Source organism: Motacilla alba, chromosome 2 (assembly GCF_015832195.1).
Source record: "Motacilla alba alba isolate MOTALB_02 chromosome 2, Motacilla_alba_V1.0_pri, whole genome shotgun sequence".
In the NCBI taxonomy this organism is placed as follows: Eukaryota; Metazoa; Chordata; class Aves; order Passeriformes; family Motacillidae; genus Motacilla; species Motacilla alba.
In genome coordinates, this window is record NC_052017.1 from 115,564,033 (window position 1) to 115,590,275 (window position 26,243).

The 26,243-nt window shown below is 34.2% G+C and overlaps 1 protein-coding gene across 18 annotated transcripts in view; it reads right to left on the minus strand.

Annotated features, from left to right (window-relative positions):
• Window positions 1-26,243, minus strand: part of ASPH (aspartate beta-hydroxylase) — a 113,389-nt gene that overhangs the window by 56,946 nt on the left and 30,200 nt on the right. For 9 of the 18 annotated variants that reach the window (XM_038128845.1, XM_038128849.1, XM_038128846.1 and 6 more), the window contains 11 exons: window positions 15,905-15,994; window positions 14,316-14,390; window positions 13,672-13,833; window positions 11,975-12,034; window positions 10,377-10,433; window positions 9,819-9,863; window positions 8,984-9,019; window positions 5,718-5,756; window positions 4,323-4,364; window positions 2,857-2,910; window positions 1,785-1,829 (listed from right to left, as the gene is read on the minus strand). In XM_038128845.1, the coding sequence (XP_037984773.1) occupies window positions 1,785-1,829; window positions 2,857-2,910; window positions 4,323-4,364; window positions 5,718-5,756; window positions 8,984-9,019; window positions 9,819-9,863; window positions 10,377-10,433; window positions 11,975-12,034; window positions 13,672-13,833; window positions 14,316-14,390; window positions 15,905-15,994 (705 nt within the window). Of the gene's footprint in view, window positions 1-1,784; window positions 1,830-2,856; window positions 2,911-4,322; window positions 4,365-5,717; window positions 5,757-8,983; window positions 9,020-9,818; window positions 9,864-10,376; window positions 10,434-11,974; window positions 12,035-13,671; window positions 13,834-14,315; window positions 14,391-15,904; window positions 15,995-18,265; window positions 20,753-22,950; window positions 22,996-26,243 lie in introns of those variants that run through there. The other 9 variants (XM_038128853.1, XM_038128847.1, XM_038128862.1 and 6 more) reach the window with 4 other exon arrangements.

Sequence of the window (26,243 nt, forward strand, 5' to 3'; positions counted from 1 at the left end):
CTCAAAAGGGTGGTCAAACATTGGAACAGGCTGCCTAAAGAAGAAGTGGAGTCCCCAGCCTGGAGGTATTTAAAAGATGTGTAGATATGACACTTGAGGACATGGTTTAGTGGTGGACTTGCCAGTTTTAGGTCTAAAGCTGGACTTGACTTTAAGGGTCTTTTCCAATCTAAATGATGCTATGATTTGAAATGGCATATTTTGAAATCCATCACTATAATATATAACACCCAAGTTTGTTGTTTTTGTTTTATTTTGAAGGTAGAAAATTTAATTTACAGCTGTAAGACTGAGCCATAAAATACAATACAAAACCTGATAGAAATATGGCCCAAAACCCCAAGATTTCAACTTGGCACTTCTATGCTGAGCTGAATTTTAAAATAGTATCTATAAGTCAAGAAATCATCTCAATATCTTCAACTGACATTGTGTGGTGGAATTATCTGCTGTTGAAATTTTGTAATACTTCTTTAAGGGCCTTTTTGTTATTTTAACTTTAAACAGCAACCTTTTCTGAGAGAAAACATCTATTCCATCTTTTCCTGTTCTCTAAATGCATAACAAACTGAGTGAAGACTACCTTTGCTGAACTTCTTGTCCATACTGTCAAAGATAACTACTGTTTGTTCCTACACTGGTTATAAGTTTTGTTTAAGAATACTTCATATTCATGACGAAACAAAACACTTCCAGTTAATGCATCTATTAAATAATAGCTATGGCTTCAAACTTTCCAACACACCACATGGCTGTTGTGACAAACAGCTTGGAAAGACCTAGCAGACAACACAGTTATGCACCAATAGGAGCATTTCAAACCACCTCAGGTAAGGTTCAGCATACAAACTCAAACATGAACCAAACCATGCCTCCAATCTGTACTGGACAACCACAAAAGGCCTCCTGTGTTTTCTTCACTTCTCAGGCTACTTTTGGCATGACTAAGAACCTACAAATACTGTAAGGAAAAGGAACCCAACAATGCAGAACTCTTCAGGCACCACATCTTGTAAGAGGTCCTGCATACTACAAAAAAATAACTAACCCAGAAAGGGGGTCAGGCTAACCAGCACAAAACAAGAATAGAGGTCTTGGATTGCAGCTTCTCTGATGTACTGCCCTGAGATACAACTCTGTGTTCCACTCAACACAACTAGTTTGATACAACAATCAAATTAGCAAACTGCAATAGTTAACTCCAAGAAATGTAACAATCTGCAGTTCTTGAATTTAGAAGCCACTTATCTGTGCTAAAAATGGTTGTGGTAAAATCCATGTCTACTACTGTCAGGCAACAGATGGAAGAACTGGAAGTGCTCTTGTAAACTCAGTCATGCCGAGAAAAATGTGATGGCATGACAAAACAGTCCCTGTTTCTACATCAGTGTCCAAAGAATGTGCCACAATCAGATTCCAATAGATCTGACTAACACACAGAGAAGTAACATTATCATTGTCCATGGTAATTGCTCTGCAGAGGAAGTAAATGCATATTGAGACCTGAAATTGCTGTATTTCCCTTTCAAAAGTATTCAGCTCTATCTGAAATAGCTAAAAATAAGTTCTAAATTAAAACTACTTAGTTTATTTGGAATGCTTTCATGTAACCCAACAACTATCATTGGCATTTATCAAGTATAACAGAAAAATTATTGCTTCTAAACCAAGAAGCAACTTTGACAATAATGATATCCCTTTGCAAAGTAATTTGATTACTAATTTCCGTGTAGCTACAGCTTCACTTTTTTAGGGAAAAAAACAAGCAACCAAGATTGACTTACCCACTTGAACATCATCTGAATAATCTTCAGCTTTAACAGGTTTTTCTGTAAATAAAAAAGGAAAATATAATTCAAGCTCAGCTGCTTCCCAAATATTGACAAAAAGCCCCCCTTTTTTTTTCCACAGTGACCAATTAAGACTGTTCTGTAATACTACTTTTGCAGAAGTGAGATGCAAACTTCTTCTTTGGCTAAATTTTTCCAAGGGAAAGACTCATACTTAAGTAGGCCAATGAGCCTATTGTAGGACTGCACAGTTTCAAAAATGATACTTCAAATTTCTGAAACTATACTATCCAAAGCACACATATCCCAGTTTCACATGCTACTACAGTATGGGCTTAGAAAACATCCATATATACCCACTATGTTTCTAGCTGTAACTAAAATACTTGACTTCAAAATTCAGTTACTTTTATTTCTATATGCATATTTAAATTAGACATGTCACACATCACCTAGTGCTACTACCGCCAATAGACTGAAGTCTGCACACGTGCTTGGAAGGAGTCAGGCTTACCAGAAAAACTTCACCTATTATTTACAACCATACAGGATGCTAGTTGTAAATAATAGGAGGAATTGAAGAGGGGAAATACCTTCTCTAATTTGGGAAACCCATAAATAAAGAGCTCAAAGCTTAGGAGACATTCCACTTTATTCCTTACATATGCCCTCTTTCCTGATATGCACTCCTGACAGGCAGGTGGAAAACAGAGCACGGAAAAGAAATTTTCAGTTCCATCATATAGCCAAATATGGTCATTTTTATTGGTACAAATTTTTCTGTAAAAAAGCACTGTTGACTTCCAAAACTGAAGAGTGCTTTCTAAGCCATTAAATATATCATTAAAAAGCCTAAGATGCTAGATTCCAAAAACACAGATATGTTTCTCCTTGAAAGAAAACAGCTGCAGAAAAAGCTATGAATGTATTTTTATTGAAGCATAGAATGCTATGCTTCAAATGCGGGGGATCCTATGCTTCAAATGCGGGGGATTCCAAGGTAGTCATCATTCCCAATTATTAATTTTTTAAAGTAGCAAAGGCATGGAAAACACAATATACAAACCTGATTCCTCTGGTTCAATGGCCACATCATCTTCTGTTTGCTTACTTTCTATTCCTAGATAGAAAAGAAGTGTTGAAAGTTATTCATATTACATTCATAATTTTGTTTTTACTTCTCAGCAGCCACACAATTTAATTAGTTTTAAACAAAAAGGAAACTTAAATTACAAACTAACAAGTTCAGTTAACTGAAGAGTAGGAAAGATGGTACTAGATGCATTTCACATCCAAAAGTTTACCTACTAGAAGTAGGACTTCTACTGCACAGACCAGAAAGATTTTAGTTACAATTGTTGTTTGAGTGAAACAATGTATGTTATCCCTTTTAATCATACAAGAATGCATTTTTTAAATAGAAAACCTAAATAAACATAGCATCAAATCCTACACACAGTGCTCAGGCTAAACTGCTTAGATCACTTTGCTCTAGCTGACTCAACAAACATCATGTTTGAGAATAACTTCTTTAACAAAATTTTTAACTTCTTAGAGCAGATCTTTAAACTACATTTAATACAGTACTCATTTAAAATTCTTCAAGAACAATACAGCAAACAAAAATTTACAACATAACCTTTCTCAGTAGCAAGGTGGGAAATTTATCACAGGGCTCCAATTTGAGCACTTCATAAGAATGCCATGAAGTTCAACAAGGCCAGGTACAAGGTCCTGCAGCAGGGTCAGGGCAACCTCCAGTATCAATAAATGTTCGGGGAAGAAGAGATTGAGAGCATCCCTGTGGAGAATGACTTGGATATTCTGGCGGATAAAACACTGGACATGAGCCAAAAGTGTGCACTCCCAGTCCAGAAGGCCAGCTGCATCCATGGATGCATCTAAAGAGGAGTCTCTCACCAGACCCCCTACGGAGTGCTGCATCCAGCTCTGGAGTTTTTAGTACAAGACAGACATGGACCTGTTAGAACAGTTCAGATGAGGTCCATGAAGATGATCAGAGGGCTGGAGCACCTCTCCTAGAAAGGCAGGCTTACAGGCTGGGACTGCTCAGCCTGGACAAAAGAAGACTCCAGTGAGACCTTACCTCAGCCTTTCAATAATGGATCTTGTAAAAGAGATGGAGAGAGATTTTTTACTCATGCCTGTAGCAACAGGACAACAGATTTTGAAGGGAAAAAGAAGAGACAGAGATTGGACATCAGGAGATTTTTTATGATGAGGGTGGAGAGATAATGGAACAGGGTGACCAGCACAGTAGTGGATGCTCCATCCCTGGAAGTGTTTAAAGTCAGGCTGGACAGAGCTTTGTGCAAGCTGACTAAGAATAAGATGTCCCTAGACATGGCAGGGAGATTGAACAAGACGATCTTCAAATATCCCTTCTAATCCAAACTATTCCACTATTCTATTCTCTGCTGTGTTTTTGTTTTGCTTGTTTTTTTTAAAAATTATATTAATAAATATAAATGGAAGAAAAAAAAAGCTTTTTCAAGCTATAAAATTTCATACCTGAGAGGTCTTTAGAAATATCAAATTCTTCATTAATTTCCTCTGTAAGTATAAAAAGGAAAAAAAAAGGGTATAATCACCTTGTTTTTTCCTTTTTTTTATAATATGTTTTTCAAACATATATATTTCATCAAAACACTAAGATCACAATTATAAAATATATATCTGGCCCTGTGCCTTCATTCACCCCCTTTGGAAGGTCCTCAACAGCTAAGAAAACATTCAATTCAGAGAAATAATGAAGTCAAGCCCTCAAGCAATGGAACTTACACACTACACAAAAGAACACAGTTAGGAGGTAGACATGTTTACCTGACATTAACAAGCAGACACTTTGATGAATTCCAGGGAATAAAAAATACACCTTAAATATTCTTCCTGTTTCACTAAATAGCTCTTCTATTCATCAGCTAGTTATTTCAAAATTGTACCTTTTCAACAATTGTTGCTTGGATTATGATACAATAACTGAAATTTTAAAACCACTTCTTAATCTTTCTAAATATATTCAAGTACTCCATGTTCTTGCTTTGCAGCATCAACTCCATCTCCCAGACAGAGTGAAAATCAACCAAAAAACCTGCATACCTATAAACTTTAAAAGTCTTATTTGGATAAACATGCAATTCATTTGTGAGTCCTAATTTCTTTCTTGAAGCACAACAAAGAAATTCTACAACTTAATGGATTCTAGAGACAGAATAATTTTTTTTCTCGTAATATGGCACTTTTTAAATTCACTTGACTATACTTTTAAGATTATGATAACAAAGGTGACAAAACAGATACTTACAATTTATTTACACTAGAGAACTTCTTGACTTCCTTCTAAACTAAATGATTGTGGAGTTTTTTCAGTCAGCTGTCTGAGATGACTCTCAAAAGAGTTGGCATTTCAAGAAAACAAAGTATACAGAACCCAGAGAGAATACTGCAGAAAAATAATTTGAAATTGCTTCTACTTATTAGACAAATGCACCAACAAGAGGTCTGCATCAAAGCAGAGCTAGCACTGACAGCCTGTACATTTTGAATGATCTTACACACTGGTTGCAGGGCTATGAGGAGGACTTATTACAAGAAGCAGTGTCTGTGATGAACTACTGTGGTCCAGCTGTCCACTAAAAGCCTCAGACACCCCACTCTGTGACAGCTGAGACCTTAAAGATGACTCCTCAAGGACAGCATATTAGAACAAAGTTCCTCAGTTCACAGTCAAAAATCTAACTTCACAACAATACAGGCTGTAATGAACCTTTGCCATTACTGGCAATGCCATGACTGAAGGTCACACAGATTGTGTACTTCAATATATATAAACAGCGAGATTAAGTCTATTATCTTCATGCTAATTTGCCTAAAATATTTATTGTGTATATATATATAGGTATATACCTGTATCTTGAGTCTCAGTCTGCTTTTCATGTTTTGTTTCTGAAAGGGAAGAAAAATAAAGTTCCTGCGTGGTTGATACGCACAAAATACTCTAAAAACTTTGTTAAACATACAGTTATTTTGTTAATGACAAAATCAAAGGCCTTAAAAAAAACTTCCCCTGGTTTGGGGGCCTGAATAGATATATGATGCCTTTCTGGAGCTTGTAGTAGAAATTCTACATTAAAAACCCCAAACCATATGTGTACATATTGCTGAAATCTCAAGACTTTCTATCATACAGATGAAATATTGAAAACAATTACAGCAAATCTATCATTCAGTACAGTTGTTACAATTCTCCTACATTCTTAATCTTTGCATAGTCAGTCTAATTTTCTTAATTCTGAAGAAGAAACAGACCAAGAATATTCATTATTTAATTTTAGATGATGTCTGAAAATAGACAAAATGGTATCCATTGTCTGAATTTTCGATATACATTTACTGTGAATTTTAGACTGAAAAAGGTTCATTTCATTTGGATAATTTAATCATCTAACAGGTACTAATCCTCATCTGAAAAAGGTCATTTACGTAACATTAAAAAAACTGGAAAAACCCCAACCTTTGTATTATCATAGTATCTTTTAAGATATTGTTGTATCTTACTAATGGTTGTGTGGCTCTTCCCACACTCCTTTGAAAAAGAGTTCTTATAGAATATCCTTAAAAAACATCCAGAACTCTTTCTTTCTAATGAAAATCTCAAGCTTATTTTCTTTCTCTAGTTTCATGGCCAGAAAATATAGGAAACTCTTCATAACACTGGAAGTTATGTACAATAACTGTGTTCTTGTATTCCAAATGCTATGATCAATCATTTACACCCTCCACTGTGGGCACTTATTTCTACTAAATAATTTTTAACATTAGCAATAACCTCAGTGATGTGATTACAGCGATCCTATTAGAGTAGTTCCTGATCTGAATTAAGAACCAAGCCTCACAAAGCCAGAGTCACAAAAGAAATTGGACTGCTCTGGCCAGCAACCATCTTGCAGTGTCTTTAGCTTTGAGAACTCTAGAAAGCACCAGGATTGAAAAAAATATTTCACCAGAAGGTCTTGCCAGAAGAGGGGAAATGTGATAGAAATGGGGAAGATAAATTGACTCAAAGCTATACTTCTGTTGATTTTACAGACAACTGAATATGAAGGCTTTAATGTGAATCTTCTTGTGGAGTTCGACTGCAGTTTTGCAGCCCATGTCAAAACCACAAGCTTCACATTTGAGAGGAAGGACTTCAGATCTCCACAATGGCCTCCAAGCATTCTTTCACTTCAGAAAAACAGAGCCAAAATTGCTCTTCTCCAAAACCAAAATAAATCTGTTTCACTTTCAATCCAACCAAAACCATGTCAAAAGGTACAAGAAAGATGGGCCTAGAGACAAAAGGGATGAAAAAACAGGTGCAACTGCTAAAATGGTGTCTAGCACACGAACATGAACATGCCCTGAAACTCAATGGACTGAACTCAGACTCAATTGAGAAGTTAAAAAATGGTGTGTGACAGAAAAGGCAGTCTCATCTCACTGGTCTTTTTCTCCTCCACTGCTCCAGGCTGGAGCTCTGAAATGAAATTCCTCTAAAAAGTACAAAGGACACATTGTGCTTTCTCTTGCAACCAGAATGCCTTCAAGGTGGAACTTGAAAGCAAGGTAAAATTATGTTGTGAAAAGGCAGATTTTATCAAGAGGAAAGCAGTTTTCCATGGATTATGTTGAACTGTGGGACTAATTTACTACATAAAGAAGCCTGACAATTTAATAGACAAGAATAATAGGTTTTTTTGACAGTCACATGCTACCTTACAATTTCCTTTTGAGAAAAAGAATGGAAGTTCCTATTCTTCTTATTGTCCTAATCAGAGGACTGGCAAGAATAAAGAAAGTGTAGGGGGATTTATCTGATACTATTTAAAACTCTCATTACAGTCCAGAGAGGCAACACTGCTTCCTGAAGTAAATGAATCACTGTATTTTGTGAGTCACAAAATACAGTGATTCACTGTTATTGTGTTGGGGTGCCAGAAGAGACTGCAGAATATTAAATGCTTTTGGAACTGATTTTTAAAAAAGCTGATGCAATTTACTTTGTGAGCTTCCTTATCAACTTAGTCAAAAAGGAGATATAGATATCTCTTCACAATGGCATGGAAGCATTCTCTGTTTGTGTTACCACTACACGTGAAAGAGCATGATTGGAAAAAAAAATAAAGATAAATAAAAAATAAAGGATAAAGATTGGAAGTCACACTTCTTCATTTCTAGGTGTGAGAAGCAAGAGAAGTGATTCTTGATTAGGAACTGATCATAAAATAACTATGTCCTGGAAAGGCAAGTAAAAAATAAGCTCGGGGAAAAGCCTAGAGTGAATTGCTTTTCTGTCCTATTACTGCTGAGACATTTTGTCAAGGACACCATATCTGAGGCAAATAATTATGTTCTGCGCACTGAGAAAGACACAAGCTAAGGGCTAAGTACACCTTTGGGCCACTGAAAGTCTTTCAATGGAATTTTGACTTCTATCCCAAAGGAGGATGTTTGAATTTACCTCCTGGTAACAAAGAATGTACCTCAAGGTTTTCTGTTGCAAATATTTTGAAGAAACCCTGTCCTTTGCTCAGGTTACATAAACATGGGAAATAAACAAGAGTGCCTTAAAGGTATGTTTAACTGTTCTGAAGTGTAGTAGTCTCCAGAAGGATATCACAGCACGAATCACAAACACACACCTTTGTTTCAAGGCTGTGACTACTATTCTTCTCATTTACTTTATGATTTGGTCTCAGCAATCATTAGCAAATCATCAACCAAATCAAACTAAAACAGTAACTCCCAAAGAACTGGTAGTGGTAGACAAGATGAAAAGGTGATACTGAGCTAAACAGATGCAATAAACCACATCTGACCTGGCTGGGGTTTCACAAGGAAAAAGGCATGGCAAAGCCTTCAACATTCTTATTCCACATACACACAAACTATGGCATTAGGACCAGGATGGGACTATTATGAGTATGCATACTCTACACTTGGATCAGCGTTAAAAGACTGATTGATTGACTGATTACAAACACAGGGAGTTTGAACAGACAACCCAAAACTTTAGCTGAGAACTTGCAAAGTAATGTGGCAGCATAGGATTTTTAAACAAAGTAATTCCACTTGCATATTAATGAAAGATTTTGATACTGTAATTTCACTAAATACAGCAGCTGTCATACCTTGGTCTTCACTGTAATCTTCATGCACTCTATCCTCTGTTTAAAGAAAAAGAAAAATGAGCAGGAAATTAATGGAATTTTAAGACAATAAAGATATATAAATAATACAATACACTGTCAAGTTTATTCAGATAAAAAAATACTTGAAACTATAGTAGTTCATACTGTAATAAAGTTAACAAGAGTGCAAAGGTGAAGATTTCTAACAGATCCTGTGAGAAGAACTGATTGATTTTCTGGCATCAAAAGATAGACTTAAAAAAGAAAGCAATATCAGCAGGCTTTCTTATACAGTTCATAAATATTCATAAATATTTTGATTCTGAATTATTTATAAATAATTTATATATACAGCTAACTTCTACAGAATAATTTTGGCATCTACTTGTTATGGCTTACTTGCTTTTAAAAAAACTTAGAGATACTACTTTCTTCTTGACATCACACTAATAGCAACATGTCTGGCATATTTAAATTATTTTTTATCCACAGAAACACTTCTATACAATTTAAAACACTAATATCCATTCACCTGGAAATTCAACTCCCAAAATATTATTCTGCCCTTTTGGCTGACATTACAGAGAAGTAGTACTCATGTAGGTTTTAGCATCATTTCCTTAGGAAGTTATTCTGTCCACATTTTCAATTTACATTCTGAAAAACTATTACCTAGGAGTTTCACGGTCTTGCGTGTTGTTGTGGTTTGTTTTGTTTGTTTGAGTGATTTGTTTGGGTTTGTTGTTTTTGGGTTTTTTTTTGTGGTGTGTCATTGTCTTGGTTTGGGGCCAAAATTCAGTGAATCAATAAAAAGAAAGAAGACTTTGGACTGTACCTGCATAATGTTCCATAGCATCTTCTGACATTATTTCAGTGTCGCCTTAAATAGAAATATGTAATATTTTACATTCAAATTGAATTTTCATGCAACAGCTAAATAACACAAGAGAGCTTAAAAAGGTCACATATTTAGCTCAAAAATGAATGAAACAATCATATTGACTTAATACTACAATATCTTATTTGAAAATGGCACCTGAATTATAAAATACAGCCAGGAACTGCACCATAAAACCAGAAGTTTATGCATATTTGTATTTAGGCTTAAAGTTAGGAATATAAGTAGGTGTTGGATAATCAATTCATTGATTAGACTGGGAAACTCCCGACAGAACAAAATACTTATCCAAATATTTGTAGATTGGATTCATGGAGTGTTATGCTCACAAATGTAATGGTAACATAGTGGCATAAAAATTGGTCCTACTTTAAACTATCTAAAAAGCATTTGAAAATAAAACTGTGAAGAAACAGCCAATATGACACATCACTTGGTACCACATTTTAAAATGTGTGATTATATTATCATTTGAAGTAATGAAAATTTACAAACCTGCAGTGTCTGGATCGCTTACTCTCTCTTCCAAATCTGCAACATAATCATCTAAGGCTGTAAATTAAATATGAACGAATAAATATCTTGAAATTAGAAATATGTTTAATATTTTATTGTTTTAACTTGTATCCATAATGAGTCCATCAATGGCTAAATGTAGCTCCTTAGCTGAAAAATGAAAAACTGAAACTTTATATACTGACACTTGCAACTTGACACATGGCAATCTAATGGAAGGTGTTGGGCCACTCTCCCTTCCAGCCCTCTGCTATACTCTCTGTAGGGAAACTAGAGCAACGAGAGCCATTGGTCTCCACCCACATTTTTTAATATTTATATGAATAAAAAAGACAAACATACTCTATCTTTAAAATTGCAAAGTATCTTCTTTGCTAATGTGCAGGAGGCTTACTTGGTGATGGATCTATAGAAGACAAGATATGAACCAGAAACTGACCTTGTAAAATACATACTTTATTTCTGGCATCTCAGATTTAGAGCAATTTACTTCCTTTCATTACCTAGCTAAATCTGGGGGTTATTTTCCTCTGTAACTACAATTCTTTTCAATGCTGTAAATATACTTGCTATGACACATCTGAGAAAACACAGTAGTGAGGTACAGTAGCTTATCCTTTTACTTTGGAAATATAATAGCTTGGATTCTAAATCAGTTATCCCCCACACAGTTTGGAATAAACAGTTTTAGCTGTATCAAACAAATACAACTATTTTTCTGTCACATCTGTGACACCAAACACAACTGCAAAGTTTAGAGCTAACATTGAGTCAAACACAAGAAGCCTAGTACAAATAAAAACCAATGTCTAATGTAAATGCAAGAGACAGTCCACACTGTAAAGAAACACAGTTAGAATCTTGAAGAAAATACTTATCAGACAGTAGGGAAATTGCAATATCCACTTAATGTTTCTTCATAATGGGAAAGATGAGCTAATGCCATTGTACATGGTATCAAGCATAATACGAAAATGACTATAAGGTAATCAGATTAGTCCAAGCCAAATTTCAAAAAGCTTTCAAGATTAATTAAGATGTGCAGAAAGACAGAACAAGGATAGTTCAGAATTACGTCCTTGGTGTTGACTCACTCTCTGTCAGCCACAAAGAACAAACAGTCCTGAAGTAAAGGTACAAAAAACTGGATGCTCCTAATGCCAAGAAAAATACTGTAGAAGAACCTTAGTAATATAGACTGCCTGAAGACAATATAAGCAATAAATCTCATTCTCTCTTTTCAGACTGTACAACCACAGATCACTTGCCTACCCAGTCCCCAATAATACACAACAGCCAGAAACACATAGTAAATAAAATGTTTTTGCACCAATGAAAGCAAAGTTTCCATATCTGTCGCCTGTTAATTGTCATGAAGATTTTCAACAGCAAGTATGACACAGTCATCCCGAACTAAAATTCTCCAAGACAATAACAACTATTCATTGAGAGAAAAAAAAATTTCAAAATTATCTATTTCTAAACCAGTCTAACCTTTTATATTTTTCTCTCTCCTATAATTTGTTATATTGAGGCAAAAAACCATTATTACTGAGTACTGAAAAACAAAAAGATACCTGGAACTTCATATGATTCAGACTCCACTACTCCAACATCCTCCACCGCAGGATCAGCATCTGAGAAATAAATGCATTTGCACAAATTTTAACATTTTTAAAATCAATAAACAATAACACAAACCCTCTAACAGATATTATGTAAGAACAGTAATGTTTCTAAGCTGCAATTCTAAGCAAATTTCCCCTAATGGCAGCAGGATATGTATACATAGACTGAAAAAAGTTACTATTTTATTTTTATACAATATTGATAATGTGTATATATGAATAAACTATATACATTTACTCAAAAAAGAGGACTTTCCACAGAAATTTCTGAATAAATTGAAGGAAAGAAGAATATGTTCTCTTTGCCTTCTTAATTGCAAAGATTTAAAGTAAATGGAATTTGAATTTCTCCTTTAGTCTTCTACTTTGACTTGTGCTGTGGATGAGTAAGAAAGATACAGAAACAAAGAGGTTTAATAGACCCAGACTGAAGAGTTACTTTGGTTGTGAAGAAAGAATCTTAGTGCACTTCCAGCAATCAGAACTTTTAGATGACACTGGTTACATGGGTTTTATCAAAAGGTACCAAGAGATATTAAGAGATAGGTAAAAATTTCAACAGTACAAATAAAGAGCATTCAGAAAAATTTCCCCCTAGATTGATTTAGATCATATGACTCTGCTTTAATACTTTGACTACAATTTTTATCATCTGGTCAATGCCCCAAGGTGACAAGATATGAGCATCTTCTTTATATGACGTCTTCATCTCTGCAGGACTTAAACATAATTAATGCTCTTAGGGAGCCATATTTGAATGAAAGAAGAATGAGAATAAAGACTGTGTTAATAAACTTTAAAATTTAGTTTAATAAACCAAAAGGTCCAGAAGCAGACTCCATACAGGTTTTACTGATGGGGAATGAAGAGATTGAAAGCAGCCATACCAAGAAGCACTTGGGGGAGCTGGTAGATGAAAAACTGGACATGGAACACCTCTCCAAAGGTGTGAGAGAAGGCTGAGAACTGGGGTTCAGCCTGGAGGAAAAAATACTCTGGGGTGACAAAATTGCAGCCTTTCTGTATCTTAAGGGGACAAAAAAGCTTAAGAGGGATTTTTTACACAGGCATGTATTGATAGGAAAGCGGTTTTGGCTTTAAACTGAAAAGGAGCTGGTTCAGATTGGATATAAAGTAAAAATTCTTCACTGTGAGGGTGACAAAGCACTGGAACAGTGTTTCAGAGAACAGCTGCCAGAGAAACTATGAATGTCTCATTCCTGGAAGTGTTCAAGGCCAGGCTAGATGGGGCTTGGAATAATCTGGTCCAGTGAAAGGTGTCCTTTGTGGCAGAAGGATTAGAACTAGGTGATCTTTAAAGCCCCTTTCAAACAAAACCATTCCATATGATTATATTGATGTCTCTATTGGGAAGAGATATGCATATCTGGAGCACAGATTTTGTTGAAAGCCCATAGAGTAATAATTAATAACATATGGTTATCTGGATTCCAAAACACATAGCACTAAAATATCCTATTTTGACTTAAAATATATGCATTTGCTAAATAATGCTGTGGTTGACACTTCCTAAGGCTCTCTGTTTTAAGCAGAAATTACAAGGTTTTAAAGAGACACATTTTCATTTGTCTGGGTTGGGTTTTTTTTCGTAAATTTATTTTAGTTTTATTTAGTCATTGAGATACCTTTCTGAACTGAGTCTGGTGTCTCATATGCTTCTCGAATTTCAGTCTCAAATTCTCTGAGCATGTCATCTGTTGCAGGAGCTTCAAAAGTTTCTCCATGTATTTCTTCCTTTACTTGCCACTGGTCACTTACACTTTCATCTACATCTTCATGTCTCTCTCCTAATCAATAATGCAGATTGTTAGTGAATAAATTTTCTTTGGTATATTCTATTACCAGCAAATATTCAGTCCTCAGTAAACCCTTTGTGCTTTCCAGCTAGTCTCCAAAGGGAATGGGGAGTTACAGAAAACTTATCTGCACAGTACAGCATTATAAACCCAACTTGCCAGGACTTTCTATGCTCACAGTAAAGGCCAGCCCTGTTCTGTCCACTCTTGCCCTCTACACAGTGTTTTGAGGAAGCCTTTGTTAAATAACTGATTTGAGCTATTACCTCCAAACAAGTCTGGTAAGAAGACACAGTTTTAGGATTTGGTGACTGAACTTCTTGAATTTTTTGGAAAATGACAAATGAGTTGATTTGAATGTTTTATGCAGGCAGAAGTACTTTAGGTGCACACCAAAACCAGACTCTGAGATTCATCTAGACTATGGCAGTATTTATAAACTCTTCAGTGATTTCTAAGTGTTAATGCATTACCAGGATGGGAATGGAGAGCTTCATGAAGAACAGATTGAATTTCATCTTCCAATTCTATGTCAGCAGTCTTGTGCTCTAAAAGGATTATAAATTGCAGTGAAGGTAAGTGCAAAAGGCAACATCTAAACATTAACTCAAGGTTAACTCAAGGCTTGCAGCTTTTAGTAGGCTCCATAATGTTCTTAATTCCTTTCACAAAGCTCCCTAGAGACTGACCTGGTGAACCTCTGCAACTCACACAATAAGAAAAACAGTTTTGTCTTATTGCTTATTCTCCAATATAGAAAGTATGCAACAATCACATCAGATTCATCCATCTGAAGTTGAATTGGAAGAATATATCTACACTGCATTTTTTGCACATATATTCTTCCAGGGGTAGTAACAACTTCAGGTAACTGCTCAAACCAAGAACTCTCTTCTAAGAACTTAATTCACTAACACTTTCATCCATTATCGTCCTACAATTTAGGCAGCAGCACTGGCAAGTCACATGTGACAACAAAATGTGAGTTGCAGAAGTTGGGTCTTGTCAACTTCATAAACAGGGAAAATAGATACATTACAATATCAAAGTCTTGTTCTGCTACAAATTGCCAGGAGGAATCACAAACTGGTTTCATGGACAAGTGATTGCCATCCAACACACCAGCCCAGGACATAATAGGAATTTGTATGAAGTGTTGTCTTCATATAAATGTCCTGAAATTAACATTGAGAAACCCTACAATGACACATCTGATAAAAAAGCTCTAAACCAGGTAACAGCTGCATTTTCAAATAAGTATCCAAAATGGCACTAGTTACGAAAAACGGTCCCACAAAAACAAAAACCACACACACAAAAAAATCCCCACCCAACCAGGAAACCATATCTTGATATATTTTATGATTTATATCCTAAGAAAAGTAATGCAAGTCTTTTGAAACAAAATCAATATTCCATAGATTCCACTGGCCATATGCTCTGGATTTGTACGTTTATGTATCAGGTTCACATAAACATCACATAGGTAAGCCTCTTCAATAACCCAGAAAAAAAAAGTACTCTCTGAACAACACTAATGCAAATCACACGTGAAATATTTATGTGTGACATGTAAAATACTTCTTCTTGACTCTCTCTTAATTCTAATACATTCCACTAATAGTATAAGGCTTTAAAAATGTTTAGATTATTTTTTTAACAGTAGGAGTTCCATTTATTGTATTCATTATATATTAGTAGTTCTAGCAGAAAAGGGAATGCTTTATCATCTTACTAAGTTGGTTGTTAAGAGGGTTTTGTTTCTTTTTGAGGTGAAGAATTTGCTGTTATTCTGGCTGGATATACAGCTGGAAATCAATCTAAACCACAACTATACATCATCAGAAAGTTATTATGATGTGATATGCCTACAATGGTAACCATGAAATTTTACCATTTTCACGGTCAGTGATGTATACGAAGTTATAAACAATGATTCCAGTTAAATAAACTTCAGTAGATAAGCAATACAAAATCTATAAAAGAGTTGGCATGTTAATGACCCAGAATTATAGTTCAAATCATGTCTTTTGTTTCGCCTACGATTCACAAAAGGTCTTACCTGATTCGACATATGACTTTTCAGCAGGCTGGACAGTCTCCTCAGATTCTGATGATGTTGGCTGTGCTGGGACAGATCTTTCTTTAAGGCCTGCATTTTTCAGTTATAAAGTTAACTTTATGCCCTTTTTGAACTGATTCAGTTATAAAATAATAAAGTTCTTTTCAATTAAATTAACTGATGTTACACTCTCCAAAAATGCATTCAAACAATCTCAATTAAGGGCTGTCAAAATATACAGTGATATACAAAAATACTAAAGCATATTTAGATAGTAAACAAAGATATTTAGAAGACAAACATACAATGAGGAGGTAAGAAGGGACAGAAATTTAAGCACTTGCTTTTATTTCAAAGTTACTGAACAAAGGACTATGCTATTCTCAACATCTATTCAGTATCCAGTAAAAATATAGACAGCAATTTTTTTTCTCTGTTTTCAATTAGGGCAAAAAATGCTTCATATAATCAATTTTATAGGTTCTATGAAGAACTAATTTGAACTTTACAAAAAGCTGCACAGAATAAGAATTACTTTAAATTCATGTGATACATCTTAGAAGACTTGATTAAGATTAGTTTGTTTAGGCAACTACATGACTATCAAAACAGTATGACTGATGGAATTTTACCACTAAGATCATGACTATCTTATACCACAGTCTCTTTCTAGATCAAAACACAGTGAAAAAGAAAGCAATCAATAAATGTAATGATCAACCGCATCATCATGGCAGGAGATAAAGATACAGCTGTGATAGAGCATGTCACATCTTAAGAAACCATATGGTCAAGAAAGTGTTGGTATTAGACTAATTCTCCTCTCAACTCTCCTTTAGGAGGGTTCAAGCAAAACTTATACAAGAGGTTCAGACTAGGCATAAGAAAAAACACACACGCACAACCCCCCACCCACCTCTAAGAGGGCAGTGAAATCAGTGGAAAAGACTGCACAGAGAGACTGTGCATTCCCATCCTTGGAAGTTTGAAAGACCACACTGGGAAATGGCCAGAGTAACCTGGTCGTTCCTCTAAAATGACTCTCTTTTCAGCAGGATGTTGGAATAAGGATCTCCCAAAGTCCCTTCTAAATGGCATTTGCTGATAATCCTACATTCAAGGTCAATTAAGGTAAGATTCCCTTCTCAACAAACACCACTGCCCAAAGCAAACTAGTTTTTCAACAGCTGTATACAAGAAAACAATACAAAAGATAGAATGCAAGAAAGCAGAGGCTAAACTTTAATGAACACTCCTGTAGTACTAGCAATCTTGTAAAAGCAACTCTTAAGTGGATAAATATTATATTTCAAGTAAGTACATTTAAAAAACTAGTAATTACTACATTTCTATTGGAGTCAAACATATCACAATGCAAATTGGACTAGTATGTCTCAAACCAAATTTGTGTAGAGAGATATCTTTTGCATTGTGAGAAAAACATGTATTTATTTCAAGTTATGGTTACAGGATAACAGAATTAAGTCTATCTTATCATATTATTTAATATTATTTAAATATATTATTTTATGTTATATTTATATTATTATTTAAATGTCAATTCTTTTAAGATGGGTAATTAGGCTGTATCTAAAAGTAGTGTAACTAAGAGTCCACCACTTCGGAGTCAAAATAAGAAGCTAAAGAAAAACGCCAAATTTACACTCAGTTTTTGGCCAATTTTCTTCTGTCATTAGGAAAACACCCACTTAGAATATTAAAAAATATTATTAAGACACTCATCTTTTCCTGAAGGACTATTAATGGCTACAAGAGTAAGAAGTTACTTCTACAATCATCTTAGGATGGAGACAAAATCAGTAAGTCACATTAACCACTCTCACACTTCAGAATCCATAAGCATGGAAACAGCCACCTTGCTTTCCCAAACACAGTTCAGTTACTTTACACATACACTGCTTCAAATAAGTTTTCGTATCCTCAGTAACCCACCCCCATGTTCAGAGCCAGACAACCACATACTCTGCTTCATGAACAATAAATGAATTCAAAGCATTTCAAAAGACAGTCAATACTCCACACCAAACAAGCACTATGGGTACTTAACAGGAAAGAAGGAACCAGCAAGAGTGTCTTTGTTTCACTTGCACATTTCTCAACTTAACCTTCAAGATTTTTATCCATGTCTATTGTGCTTAACACTGATTTCTATTCAATCTTGTCAAGTATGTAATATACTAAATAATTTACTTTTTGTAAGATACTGTTTTCTCTCTTCTGTTTATTAAAATTGCATTTAGCTTTTACTTGTGAGATGCATTTTTTGAGCTTATGTGATGACTTGTTGCATTAAGTTTAATGACAATACTTCATAGAGATAATACAACAAGACAACAGATCTCTGGAGCAAAAATACTTTATTTTTATTTTGTGGCTGTCTGTATAGCCTGGAGTGCTGCTCAAATAAAATTTTCTTTGAAAAGGAAAAAAATAAAACAACCCAACCTTTCCAGAACCCCATAAACTTTGGGTCATAGATACGATATGTTAATCAGAACAGCAATTCATTTGAAATTTCACTCCCACACAGTTAAAAGTTCTGGCACATTACAGGAGAAAATAAAAAGTGACGTGTACCATACCATTGTGCCACCATCCCTGGGAAGTGTGATTTGAATGCTCCTCTGGTCAAACATGCATTTTAACACTTACCAGAGCAATGCTGGAAAAGTATATCTATCATCACCAAAACCTAACAGAGAATGTTCATTATGGAAGTGCATTTATTAGATCTTCATTCTCTCATATTTTTGCTAGGCACTGTAATGTTCACAATGCGCATCTCTTCCCTTCTTCTTCATGAATTTATAAATATTTACAATATACCTCAGAGTAGATCATCTATGTTAATTATCACAGCCAGAATCTTAAGATACTGTACAGTTTTCTACAGCTTTAATTTGAACTATTTTTCACAACTGTAAAAAAAAAAAAAATCAAATCATCTTTAACCTTATTACCACATCTTATAACTGTAGGGATCAAAGCATGATGCAGACATATGTATGGAACGGCTGAGCTAAGTGTATTGCCAACTGTTATACACAAAATTTTAGCAAAACTCCAAATAGAATTAACCTTCAGGACTTAAATCTTAAATTACCATCCACATGCATATATACACTCATTCTCAATTTCACTCCTTAGTTTTGTTTTCTTGAAACTAATGCTGCAGTATATCAATAATCAATCTTAAACTTCCATTACAAATTTTGCTCTGAATCCTGTGTAATTATATCGTGCAGTTCCATAAAATATACTTGCTTTCAAATTTATTTGGAAAATATTCATTTCTAGATAAACTTGACAGCAACCATAGATTCAATAACATTCTGAAATCTCTCTATTATCTCTGCAGAAATGTTTTTGTAACTTTATTTATTCTAATGAGACTGCTGAATAAATCCTTCCTTGATGCTGAAAATACAGAAGCTGTAACAACAAACTAACACAAGATTTTACTTATAGAAGCATCATGCACTTGAAAGTATTGAAGAAGATAATAGCTACAAAATATCTAAGTTATTCTCTAAACAAGTTCAACCAGAATAGACTAGTACTAGCATATCATATCTTAAATGTAATTGGAATACAACAATACTTATCAATGATGAAATAGATGGCCTAATTTTCATCAGTATTCATTACCAAAAGGTTGGCAAACTTGGAAAAAAATCAGGACACAGTTAAATAAAAAGTGATAATGAATCAACATTTCCAACACAAATACAGAGAAATAAAATAATTAAGTAAATAGGGAATGGAAGAAAAGCAGAAACATATTGTCATGGGATCAAAAGACAAAAATGTAGGAACATTTTGACTGACTATACCCTGAGGTCTTGTGATAAAGTGCAACTCTCGAGTTGGTTTGACTATTTGTGTACAAAATAGTTTTCTCAGGAAAAAAAACAGTTTCCTTAGGGAAAGAATTTTGCAGGGAATAAGTTACATTTCTTGGTTTAATAATGGACACTACAGTCCATTAATGCTCCTCTTGGTTGTTTCTGTGAAATAGAAATATTTTATGAGTTTCCACTACATGTGTCCAGATAATATTGCTTTAATATTGCTGTTAATATTGCTTTTAAACTTGCATTTCATATAGAGCATTAGACTTTCATCTCCACATCAAGCAAATACAAGTAAACAAGGAAAGAAAAAAAAATCACAAAATCCCAAACCCATATTTAGAGTAGACTTAAAGTAACTGGCATCAATTTGATATTTGAATGTTTTCAATACACATTGGTAGCCAGGCACATTAACATATGTACATACTTGAGTTTCACAGCAGATGTTTCTGCTTTGTGTTTATAATACCAGTACACACTGAACAGTTTTTAAAAAAATAGTATATATAGCCTTTGTGCACACTTATTTCCAGAAAACATTATTTTCTTATTGCCATATTTACCACATTCATATAAATACGCTGAATTTTACATTCTTGAGGTCTGTTCCTCATTAGCAGAACAGGAACTCTTGTTTATTTCTTTTCTTTCTTGTCTTCCTTGGATTGGCTTTTAGCTATCTTTTTTGTTTCTTTGTCTTTTCCCACCTGAACAGTGCCATCCTTTTCACTGGCTGACCTTTTCGTAGTCTCCTTGGATTTCATACTTTTGTCTAGGCCTTTTTCCTTTCCTCTGTCTCTTTTAGCCTTGTCAGAATCTTTCTTTAATTTATTCATATCAACAGCTTTCTTGTCCTTTCGATCAGTTGCATCTTTTCCTTTCCTGGTTTTCTTTTTTTCTTCTTCATTTTCCTCCTTCTTGGATTCCTGCTTCTCCCTTAATTTCTTGAGTGATTCTTTAATAGCTTCTTTAACTTTTTAGTTTTTCATTTAAAAAAGAGGAAATGTTCAATAAGAGAACCATTCTTAGGCCAAAAAACATCTTATGAACAACCATGTAAAAGCTTTGATCACATTATTATTTAATGTTTGTTAGATTTAAACTTCTGTAGTTAACTCCTAAGCTTTAAGCAATTTAAACAAATTAGTTTTGACTTTTAGGAGCATCTCACACCATGCAGCCAGCAAATAACCTTGGCTTACACTGCAGCTGCATCCAAATGAAGTGTTAATCTAGAGAAAACCATGCCTCTCTTATCTTACTGCTAACTTCTGCAGAATGCTAAAACCAGTTTTGCCTCTGAGTGTGAAAATCACAATAAATTTTGGACCTTTGACAACAGAGTAACAGTTATAAACATTATTACACATTATTACATTATAAATATTATATATTTATAATACAATGTTTTACTGATATTGCTACCTCATAATAAGCAAAGACTTAAAAAAGGTAACTGAAGTTGTATTGGGAAGTACAAATAATAAGAAAGAGCAAAGTCCTGATTAATTAAATCAAGTCCAAAAAAGTTAGCTGGGTTATACTAAACTCAGTGAAATCAAAGCAATAATTGTAAATTGGTTCTTACAACTTTGCTTTTCAGTTATCAGTAACATTTTTTTTCTTTGTTTTACTTTTGGAGTTGTGTCACTTGTGCTTCTCTACTTCAATTCACATTTGCCACAAGGTATACAGATAATAGAACAGAAGCCTTGAAATTTATGTTCAATATGCTTAATGTTCAATATTTACTTCCATTTTGCCACAGTCTTGAAAATATTTGTCAGTATCAGAAGAATTCTCCAGAATAAGGAATTTTTAAGTAAACAAAATTAAGAGATTTTTTTCATTAAATCTGTACACAATATTTGCATTTAGTTTTGAAATTAACACTCCCACATTATTAAGAAAGTGATAATGACTTTTACATATAAACGGCTCTATTTTTATTCAGACTTTTGAGAGAAACTGCAGTCTTTTGAGGCAAAAGAGCAGGTCTGACTCTAGCTGCTGTGTAATGTTTCTGTGGAGTGAACAACTCAATTACACAGCTCAGTCTAAAAGGAATGACATCATATTTCCTTTGAAATGGTTTTTGACATAAAACATTTGAAAAATGCCATTTCTTCATTTATTCTTATACCACACACTGAAAAATAATCCAAAATTCAGGAAAGAATTGCTAAGTGACGTTTAGTACATTCTTTGAAACATGCAGCTTGCAACCAAGTTATACCAAGCACAATGTGGAACAAATGCTAAACATTTCAACTTGATGCAAGATGCTGAGAAAAGCCACACTGAAATGAGCAGCAAACTTTCCTTAGCAAGTACACTTTTTTCCTCATGAAGGTTTGTATGGTGAATAGCATGCATTTCTCATATTCTGCTAGGAAAAAACACATTGCAGTCTATATGTGGTTCATGTTACATAGAGACTGTTTTCATATTCTCATGCTGTCCAGTGATAACTGAGCAGATATAAAAAGCTACACACCTGAAGTACACTTGGTACCTTGGTGTTTACTGAGGCTAATTAGCTTTTTTTGCCTTCAACACTATGACCTGTTCATACAGCAATGTAATTGTAAATAAATATACGGCATAAATTGGTTGCAAGCTATCCCATGCTAAGCTCTCAGAAAATGTTGCAATCAATCCTGCAAATAATATTAAAGGGGAAGTTATTGAACTTTGCCTAAATTTCAATTCCCACAGGAAAAAAAAATAGATGAAACTATTAAAGTACAGTCTTAGAAGAATTAAAGCACTCGAGTCCAATTACAATATAGTAATGGTATAATGAATTCATGGAAGATAACAAAGAGGATTTCATATGGAGCAAAATCTTACTTAGAAACATGCAGAATATCAAGTTATCATAAACTACTTACAATCCAAACAAGACATTTGTTGTAAAAAAAATCCACACAAACTAAATATAATCTCTAGTTAGGAAAGCGCTCACATTGCCACTGAATTTCAATCAGCAGTAAAAGAAAATACTGAAAAATTGCAAGAACAATAGTTTGCTGCACCATTAGAAAATATTCAGCCAACATAGCTAGTATTAGTAAACATTATAACCCACAGTTGGTATTTGTAATGCACATGCATTTCATCCATCATTATCTGCATAAAGTTCTGCATGAAAAAGAACATTAAAAATACCTTTGAGTTTAGTTTTTTTCTTGGCTACCCCTCCTGGCTCCTCACCTAATTAGTTGCAAAATGGAAATAGGTTATGAGCATATTTGTGATGTTTAATAAACTTGACATTAAATTTTCCAACCTGCCACGTTATGTAGAAAGTTCACTTTACATAGCACACTATAATGCTATGGAATGATTAGAAAATATTAACTCATTAAAAATAAAGCAACTTCAGTTGCAGGACCATCACAAGTACTGATGTGAAAGACTAACTAATCAAAGAAAAGTACCACACTACCAGATGCTACTTGTGAAGCGTCTGAACTTGGGAGACTGCTCAGTTCTCTCCAGACAGGTGCTGCCACAAAATTACAACCAACACCCCCTCAGATTTCTCTGCAAAGTATTTGTCAGTTCTCTCTCAAATGCACTAATTTATATTTCTATAAAATTTTATCAATATTTTATCAACATGTTAACTCAAAAAGCCTTCAAGTACACAGGTATTGCAGAGTATATAAACTGACTGTTTTCTTACAACAAATTACAACATATGTTTCTTCATCCAAAGGAAAAGAAATGTTTTGGCAAAGGTATTGCTCAGGTGTAAAAAGCAGTTACCAGTTCATTAGAGTTAAAATACTTAACTGCATTACTTCAGACTCTTTAAGACTGTTAGTCTTCTTTTACCATTGTAGCTAAGAAACTGAGAGCAGTCAGCCTCTTGATTGTACTTGAGAGAGTACATAAAGAGACATAAAGGCAAAAGCCTTTCCAAAAATACAAATAATATTTAGCTTCATCTTTTTAATGCCATTGAAAGAGACTGGATTATCACTATCATGATGCTGTGGATTAAGACTTAAATCCCACAAACACAGCAATTTTAACCACAAAAATCATGTAAGTTGCTACCTAAAAGCCAACTAGAAAGCAAAGAAAAATTGAAAAGATACAGTAATATGTATTTTTAAACTCATACATAATCTTATTAAATGAGAAGAGATATTCCCACGTCTCAACACTAGGCTTCTCATTCAGACATACAAAACACCTACACTGAACATCTGCACCATGAACTTAGGTTTCCAGAAAACAGTATCTACCTAAACTGTGTCATATATCCACACTTAATCAGAAAAAACAAACAATACTCTGATAGCCTATACTAAAAAAATGAAATCATAAATTTCAAGAATTTAAATGTAAAATCATTGTAGTCACCTTGCATCTAACTTCTATACTATAGTTTTCAAAATATCAAGCATTGACATTATGGACAAAATTGTTTTTAAAAGAGTTAGTCAAGTGTAAATTCAGGCTTCAGATTAATTTCCTTACAAATTCATACCTGGAATATGAGTCTTTTCAAGTTCTTCCCTCACAGATGGCCACCACTACAGAAGTCCAGAGCTCTAACTTGACTAAAATCATTATTCGGTCTTACTATTTCTAAGCAGTGTATGGAAGAATAACTTAACTTTTTTTTTTCATATAAAAGGAAACATAGACTCCAACTTTCATTTACATTATCAATGAAAATATAAACAATAAAAGATACTCAGAAAAGTTGCACAAAGCCATATGTAAATTTACAGCTCCTCCCCACTTTTCATATTAAAATTAAACACTAGTGGATATTTTAAGATACTCTTAAAAGCATGTGTTGACAAAGAAAACTGTAAAATTTTACAAGTATCAGTATACACAAAAATTATCGTACAGATATTTCAAATTATTTTAAAATAAACATATATTCACTATGTTGAAATATTACAAAAGAGCTTGTTACTGATTACTGTTATTTCACTTGCTAAATATTCACACAAGTAGTAATTTTGTTTCAATCTGCTTTTATGCAATGAATAGCACTAAAGTTCTCAGCAAATTATCAATTCATGACATAACTATATAAATCATGTAAACTTTAACATATTACTAGACCTGCTCACAAGAGAAGAATGTAAAATAATATATTTTAAAACATTTGTATTATGCAATAATCACAAGATCAAAATCCTGCTGCATCTTGATTCCCACCTGGACATGATCCCTACAAGGGGAAATCCCTATAGCACAGGGAAGTCTTACTTGTCAGCCCAAATTATGCTGAAGCAAAATGGGTGCAAACCATCTGGTTTTCCAAGATAGCAATGTCCAGGGCATGGGACAAAATCTGGCACCTAAGGGAATTCACCCAAGACTTAGGCTCTTACAGCACGGAGGCACATAACAAATGTCCAGAATTCTATAAATCATGTAGTTGAACTTGTGGACTCTTATCCTAAAGTCCAATTCGAGTGGCTTCATACTTGTTTTGAGCTAGTTTTAAAGTTCCTTTTTTTCCATTCAATCCCACATTATAAATGTCCAATGCTGGCAATGCAAGAAGAAAATATACAATTTATAACATCAAATGTGGGTATAATGGAAGGTCAGAAATGGCTACTATTTGAGTTAGTTAATTAAAAAGTTGAGTTCAAAATTAACATAGGTGGATAAGTTTAAAATATTTTTAAATAACTCCTTCAAATAGTCATTCTATAAATTACATACTCCTCTCAAAGTGGTCATTTTCATACAGTGCTTAAAGATGGTCTGCTTGCTATCTTAACTAACCTTTTGAAGCTTAGGAATATCACAAAGCATTTCTATTCTGCAACAAAGTCCAGTCATTTCCTCTATTTTTCCCCATAAAAATCTTCAAGAACATTATCCACAAACAACCCCCAAGTCAGACCAGAGATTTTGAACTTGAGCATCAGAAGAAAAAAATATAAATAAAATTTTTATTTAGAAAAAAAAATAGGCAAAAAGCAAAACAGAAAAAACAGACAAAAAGCTCTCAATTTTTGAGCAGTTTCCCAGATGTTGACAAATAACATTCTCATATTTAACAGTACACTGAGAAACCTGGCATGTTTAAATACTATTTTATTCATATAATAATCCTGAAAACTTTAACAGCCTTGCTAGACAAAATGCTTTGCCATATGAAAAATTTCCTCTAAGTCAATTTCTCCACAACCTCTACCTGCATAAACACTTTTAACCTGCAGCACCAGGAAACAAATGTAAGCTAATTAAGGTGGTTTATCCACTTAGATATGAAAAAGGGAGAGGCTACTTTGCATCTACTGCAGAAAGCACACGGGCCAGGTTAGCACTAAGCAGCTGACAGACAGCACTTTCTACCCTTCTGTAACTTATGCAAAGCGTGGATAACAGAATATAAAGTGTCAAGTTTTAAAACACTAGGGCTGGTGTTCAGACTCTTGCCTTAATTTATGATATTCCATCAAGAACCTCCT